General features: G+C 39.6%; 1 protein-coding gene across 1 annotated transcript; it reads right to left on the bottom strand.

The window, feature by feature from the left end:
- Positions 1 to 2,726: 2,726 nt before the first annotated feature.
- Positions 2,727 to 7,079, bottom strand: LOC129278132 (uncharacterized). The gene has a single exon (XM_054914349.2). The coding sequence runs from the start codon at positions 7,077 to 7,079 to the stop codon at positions 2,727 to 2,729; it is 4,353 nt and encodes a 1,450-aa protein (XP_054770324.2).
- Positions 7,080 to 7,501: the final 422 nt, after the last annotated feature.

Raw genomic sequence — 7,501 nt, 5'->3', positions numbered from 1 at the left:
TACAATTGATCCTTGCTATGATTATTAAGTGTTTGATGTTTTTTTACCTTAGACCAGAATATTCACCACCTCCGACCCACCCCCTTCCCCCAGCTCCAACTGAGAATGATTATGATCAAAACGGGATTCGTATCATGAGCTTATACGACTGGAAAATAATCCTATCATAATATGAGAATAGAATTTTCATCATAAACTTATTTTATAATCTTTAAGCTTCTCCTATTCCTCGATCATCTCGAGTCCTCTTAATTCCCTCTCCTCGATCAAGTTCTTCTCCCCTCCCTCTATATACGTGGGCATGTGCCCCGGCCCGGCCCCCCCTCCCATCGTCTGGCAATAAAAATGGGCCGGGGAGGAGAAAGAGGGAGAAAGGAAGAGAAACGTAGTGGGAAAGAAGAAATTATTGTACATTATGATATAATATATTCGGGAATATATTATATACGCCTACTGCATATCTTATGTTTATTATATTAAAGAAATATTTTTTTCATAACTTAATGAAATATAATTTGGTCAGCATGGGCCTATGGCTATATAGCTATATCATATGTGTCATCGTTCTGGTGCTCGCATGGGTCGCATTGTCTGTTTAAAGGTCAAGTCCACCCCAACAAAATGTTGATTTGAATCAATAGAGAAAAATCAGACAAGCACAATGCTAAAAATTTCATCAAAATTGGATGTAAAATAAAAAAGTTCTGACATTTTAAAGTTTCGTTTATTTTTAACAAAATAGTTATATGAACGAGCCAGTTACATCCAAATTAGAGAGTCGATGATTTCACTCACTCACAATTTCTTTTGTTTTTTATTGTTTGAATTATACAATATTTTAATTCTTTATGAATTTGACGATTAGGACCTAGTCCTTGCCTGAACCACAACAATAAAATAATGGAATTCCACGGAATCAGGTAGGATTTCATTTCACATGACAATGACGAGAAAATCAAAATATTTAATAATTCATATAATAAAATACAAAAGAAATAGTGAGTGAGTGATGTCATCAGTTCCCTCATTTGCATACCGACCGGGATGTGCATATAACTCTTTTGTGAAATAAAGAGAAACTTTAAAATGTCATAACTTTCTTATTTTACATCCGATTTTGATGAAATTTTCAGTGTTATGCTTGTTGAATTTTTATCTTTTTATCAAGTTTGTAGCTGAAGCATCTCTAAAAAGGACAATTGTCCTTTTTAGAGATGCTTCAGCTACAGTAAAAACTCCTTTCTGCCTTCTTATGTGTGTATTTTCATAATACACGTCGATGTCTCCAAAATAGACAGATTTCGTCAACTAAGTCGACTGGAATTCGAAAATGGTGCCATTTCCTGATAGCAAAATTAGTAGCCTGAAGATGGCGCTATTTAACTTCAACCAATCCAAATAATCGTTAAAAAAGATCAATCACTGAAACATGGCTCCTTTAAATTATTAATATAATTTACCAAATAATGATTGATCGAACTATCACAGATCGTCGATAACCTAAATATACTTTTTTTTTCTATTTCAATAACCCCTCCAAAAAATTGCTCGTGCATTATCAACAACAATATGAAACTAATTTACATACTATGCATGTCGAACAGTCTTAAGATTAATTAAACATGTTATCAAATCAACACTGTATATAACCAGGTAATCAATCCCAAGTTGCTTACTCTCAATGATATGCAGCACAATCTTATGAAAATTTTTGTTTCCTATTAAAATTTACTGACATTGACTGCCTTTTAAATGATCATATAGGTTTGCAACCAAATTCAAACTTAGCTCCAAAAGGTGAATTTGTTGAGGTCTTTCACCAACAATTAAACCAAATGCAACTAGCACAATCCAATTAATGTTTGTGTAATATCCTATCTACTTTGAATAAACAATATATGTTGACATCACATGAGTTTGTGTCTTAATTCAAGTGCGAATAAATTCACTATCCTCTTGCTTATCTCAATTAACAATTTCATACTGATAAGCATAAATCTTTGTAAATTGTATGTAAAAAAAAAACACAAAAAACAATGCTCTTAATTAATATTCATATGTAAACAAAGGTTTCATAGTGAATCACACATATGCCCATTGACACTATAGTACACATTTCAGTCCATAATTTCTGGAATTCAACCGCTTTGGGAATTTAGCTATAAAAATGAATGTGATTTGCCTTTTACATTCCTTTTTTTTTTTTAAACAAATCAAATAAACACATTCCCAATTTGGAAAATTTTGGCTGCTGTATTACATTAACGTGTGAATTCCAGAGCATTGACTTGTTAATTCTGAAATAGTTGAAACATCAGAAATGACCTGTAAAGAGATAAATGGTTATTACATAGACAAATGCAATATATAAGTTCAATCAGTCTCAGTTCAGGCACTAATAAGGTCTGTAATAAATGAGTTTGTATAGTCTTTCATGCAGACCTTGAAGATATGAATAGTCTTGACTCTAGACTTCAAAATTATTATTTTGCTCCTGATGAATGTTGTGGCCTCCTTCTCAGACTTAATCAATGGAACATGCTGATATATTATTGAAAATTAATGCTTCTGGAAATATTCATATCAATTAGTCTCACTCACATACTTTTTTCAATAAATCTAGCTTTAATAAGGCTCATACTTTCTAGGCCTTCTCAACATTTTAATCCTAATTAAATGGATTCCCTACGTAAATGTTAGATGTCAGGTTCCTTGGCCGGGAATTCCTATTGGTCTTCTTGCGGTAACAGTAACACCAGTTTATGAATAGGACGCTCTAATTCTTGAAGAGGACCTTTACGCTTACCACTATTACCTATTCCGGGGTCTCCCAAGGTAAGTTTCACTTTGCGAATGTGTCCATCTTCAGATGGCAGGAGTTTGGCAACACGCGCTAGGGGCCACTGATTTCTTGGAGTATTGTTGTCCTTCAGAATGACAATGTCTCCAACACAAGTTTCGCGTTGTGGGCGTGTCCACTTCTGGCGGACCTGAAGGTTCTGAAGGAACTCCTTTCTCCATCTACTCCAGAATTCATTAATGAGGTGTTGTACTCTCCTCCATCGCTTTCTCGAGTAGATATCTGCATTCTGGAAGTTTCCTGGGGGAGGAAGGAACACTTTAGACTTCATTGTTATGAGGTGGTTTGGCGTCAGAGGTGCTGGATACGTTGGATCATTGAGATGAGTTACTGTCAATGGTCTGCTGTTGATGATAGCTGAAGCCTCACACATCAAGGTTCGTAGTGATTCATCATCCAGCTGCCTTCCAGATTGGTACAGGAGAGTATCTAGAACACTGCGAATAGAGCGTATCTGCCGCTCCCATACTCCTCCCATGTGGCTGGCAGAGGGAACGTTGAAGATAAAGTGAACATAATCACATCCGTCACTGAGAAGGCAGTCCTTTACCTTCTGATGATCCATTTCATGCCAGGCCCTTTTTAGTTCTGCCTCCGCTCCGACGAAGTTTGTCCCTCTATCACATCTTAGTTGTTGAACTGGTCCTCGGAGAGCTGTGAAATGACGAAATGCTTGAATGAATGAGTCAGTAGTCAAGCTGTTGAGTGTCTCGATGTGTACCGCCCGAGAGGCCATACATGTGAAGATAAGACCGTATCTCTTCAAATCCTTTCTACCTTCCTTAATCATCCAAGGTCCAAAACAGTCCATCCCACAATATGTGAATGGTGGAGCCTCTGTTACTCTGTCGGAAGGAAGATCTGACATTTTTTGGATTTGAGTTGGACTTCGTAGTTTCTGGCATATGACACATTTCCGTATGAGTTTTGATACTCGATTACTGCCTCCAAGAACCCAGAATCCATTCTCTCTGATTTGATTTAGCGTCATGCCTCTACCCTGATGTGCTGTCAATGCATGGCAATGACGAAGAATTATTTCTGTGATATGGTGGCTTTGAGGAAGGATTGCGGGATGCTTCCTTATGTACGAATCATCACCTCTTCGAATCCGTCCTCCTACCCTCAGGATATCATATTTATCTAGGAAGGCATCTAGACCATGGAGACGGCTAGCTTTCTTTATCTGACGCTTCCTCTTTCTTTCAGTAAGACCCTGATCATTTTGGATAGATTTCAGAATCTGGATTTCATCTCCAAATGCTTCTCTTTGAACATGCTTCAGAATTTCAATCTCTGCTTGATGGAGATCCAGCACTGCAACATTAGCCTTGGTTAATGGATCGTCCTTTGCTTTCTTGGCATGTCTCTCTCTGCAGCGTTGTTTCAAACGTGAGATGAATATCAGGCAATATGCAACAGCCTTCCTTGCTACAAGCCAACTAGAGAAACGTTGAAGTCTGTGCAAGTCGAACCCATCTTCTCTGGATTGAGAGACATGTACTTGAGACCTTTTCACCTCTGGGTCATTGGGAAGAACATCGAATGTCTCTTTAACTTCATATGTGGGAATTGACTGTTCCCATAGCATTTTTGGTCCATGTAGCCATTTTGAGTCATTTAGCTGATTAACTGTTAGACCTCTGGATGCTTCATCAGCAGGGTTATTTTTTGACTCAATGTACTTCCACTCTGAAGGTCTGGAAAAGTCCCGGATCTGTTGAATCCTGTTGGCTACAAATACGTGAAAGCGTTTGTCAGTGTTATTTATGTAGCCAAGCACGACTCTGCTGTCAGTCCAGAACACATGTTCTGCATCATCAAATTTAAGCTCTGCTTCCAGAAATTTCTTAACCTTAGCGGCGACAACAGCAGCAGTCAATTCCAGGCGAGGTACTGTTACAGACTTCGAGGGTGCCACCCTGCTTTTTCCAATTACTAATGTACAATGTACTTTATCGTTTACATCAGTTAGTCTCATGTAAGTACATTGACCATATCCCGAGGTACTTGCATCAGTAAAGTAGTGAAATTGTATTGACTTTATTGACTTGAAGTTAGTAGGTTTGTAGCACCTAGGGATTGAGATGGATTCAAGTTGTAGTATGTCCTTTCTCCAATTTTCCCACTTTACTCGAAGATCGTCTGGAAGAGGATCGTCCCAGTCTGTGGACAGCTTGCAGAGTGCCTGGAGAATCTTCTTTCCTGTAAGCACTATTGGTGCTAACAATCCTAAGGGATCGTAAATAGACATAACTGTAGAAAGTATCCCTCGTCTGGTTAGTGGCTTGTCCTGAAGTGTGATTCTGAAGTTAAACGAGTCAGATTCAACACACCACTGGACTCCAAGAGCTCGCTCTAGTGGTAGGTCGTCATGAAGCAGATTAATCTCTCTGACGGTCTTTGCTCTATCTTCTTCTGGAACCGTTTGCAGTACCTCTCTTGAATTAGATACAAGCTTATGGAGATGGAGACCTCCCTTCTCACATAGTTTCTTGGTTCTGGATATCAGATCTACAGCTTGGTGTACTGTAGGCAAGGACTTCAAACCATCGTCCACGTAAAATTCTTGATGAATGAAGTCTCTTACATCTTCACCGAACTCAGCAGCATGGTCTGAAGCAGTTTGTCGGAGACCAAAGTTGGCACATCCCGGTGAGGAGGCTGCTCCAAATAGATGTACTTTCATCCTGAATTCATTTGGTACTTCGTCGTAATTACCATCCTTCCACCAGAGGAATCTGAGATAATCTCTGTCTTCCAAGTTGACTCTGAACTGGTGGAACATTTCTTGAATGTCACACATGAATGCGATGTGATCCAGTCTGAAGCGACAGAGTACTCCGACTAATTTATTCGTCAAGTCTGGTCCTGTGAGTAGGTGCGAATTTAACGACTCTCCTTTGCATTTCGCACTGCAGTCGAATACAACTCTCAGTTTATTTGGTTGAACTACCCCATGGTGTGGGATATACCACACTTTACCATCTGTGTTATGATCTGGTGCTGGTTCCGCATAACCCTTCTCCAGAAGAGTTTCCATTACCTTGGTGTACTTCTTGCGATACTCATCATTTTGCTTGAACTTTCTTCCAAGATGATCAAGTCGTCCCTTCGCAAGAACTCTGTTATTCGGCAACTTTGGCTTCTCATCCTTGAATGGCAAAGGCATTTCATAATGCCCATCGTCTAATTTGTGAAGCTCATCTCTCATAATGTTCATAAACTTGACGTCATTTTGTGAGTATGCCACTCCTTCAGCCTTGGTATCAAGGAAATCAGCTTCCATCAATCTTGTCACTCTTGCAGGGGTGATCTCTTCCTTGACTGATGTGTTATGAGCAAACAACACATCCTTGTTTCCTGTTTTTAGCTCAGCAGGAATCTCACAGGCTGTCAATCGATGACTTACACCAACTGGATCATCCTCAAAGTTGTGTTCAATTTCTTTCACAGTACCCACAATGCTCCATCCTAAGTCTGTCTTTAGGCCATATGGACCATTAGGCCTATCATGATCAGGAGGAATGACATCTCTTGGTATGAGGGCTCTAGCACAGTCGTACCCAATTAACAAACCAATTTCACAATCTTGTAAGGGCAATAGGTTATGTGAAATCTTGGAAAGGTGAGGGATACTGGTCGCCATCTCTGGAGTGGGTATGTGATCATGATTTGCTGGTATGAACTGTCTGGTATAGGTTGATGGTAAAGCTATCCTCTGTTCTCCATCAAATGACCTGATAGAAAGACCCTCAATGCGTTCACTTGGTACTCTTTCATCCATAGCTGACATCGTTGAAAGAAGGAGACTTACAGGAGTTCCATGCAAATTCATCTCATTCTTGGTTTTCTCTAGCAGGAACGTGGTGTCGGATTGAGTGTCAAGTAATGCATAGATCATTCGCTCATCCGATGTGGTTGAGTGAGAAAGCCAGACAGGAACTATCATTGTACTCTTCGTAATGGTCAATCCAGCGTCAGAGTGTTGGCTAAATGAAGCATGAGACCATGACGACTGAGTTTCATTGGGTCTTGGATCTACCTCTAGTTCCTTCTTTGGTTCTGGTCTATTTCTGTTTTCATGTAGTAGAGATGGATGTCGTCCTTTGCAGATGTCACAGGTACTTCGTCGCCTACAAGCCTTAGACATGTGACCATACTTTAGGCAGCCGTAACATAGACCTTTCTCTCTTATGTGGCTTTTACGATCTGCCATGTTCTTTGACGCAAACTCAGTACATTCTTGTAGGGAGTGGTCTTTCTTGCAGCATGAACATGATTGTGGTTTAACTCTCTTCTCCCTTTCCCTGCTGCCTGAGTTTGGATACGTCACATTGGTTGAGAGGGTTCTGACATCTGATGTAGACTTCGTCTTGTTAGATGGTCCATCGATTTTGCCATGGAGGGAGGTAACAGGGTAGCATGCTACCTTCCCAGGACCAAAATCCAGTTAAAACCAATTAGGGTAAAACCAATTGAAACCAGTTGGCCAACTGGTTTCAATAGGGAAATTGGAACAACTGGTTCCAATTGAAAACCAGTTGCCAATTGGTTCCAGTTAAAACCAATTGGTTCCAATTGAAAACCAGTTGCCAATTGGTTCCAGTTAAAACCAATTGAGCAACTGGAACCAGTTGG

Source organism: Lytechinus pictus, chromosome 3 (assembly GCF_037042905.1).
Source record: "Lytechinus pictus isolate F3 Inbred chromosome 3, Lp3.0, whole genome shotgun sequence".
In the NCBI taxonomy this organism is placed as follows: Eukaryota; Metazoa; Echinodermata; class Echinoidea; order Temnopleuroida; family Toxopneustidae; genus Lytechinus; species Lytechinus pictus.
Note: the sequence above shows the minus strand (reverse complement) of the source record. Positions and strands in the feature narration are given on the sequence as shown.

Excerpts from the sequence above, each read along its gene's own strand:
- LOC129278132 (XM_054914349.2), bottom strand. The coding sequence starts at position 7,079 with ATGGCAGATCGTAAAAGCCACATAAGAGAGAAAGGTCTATGTTACGGC.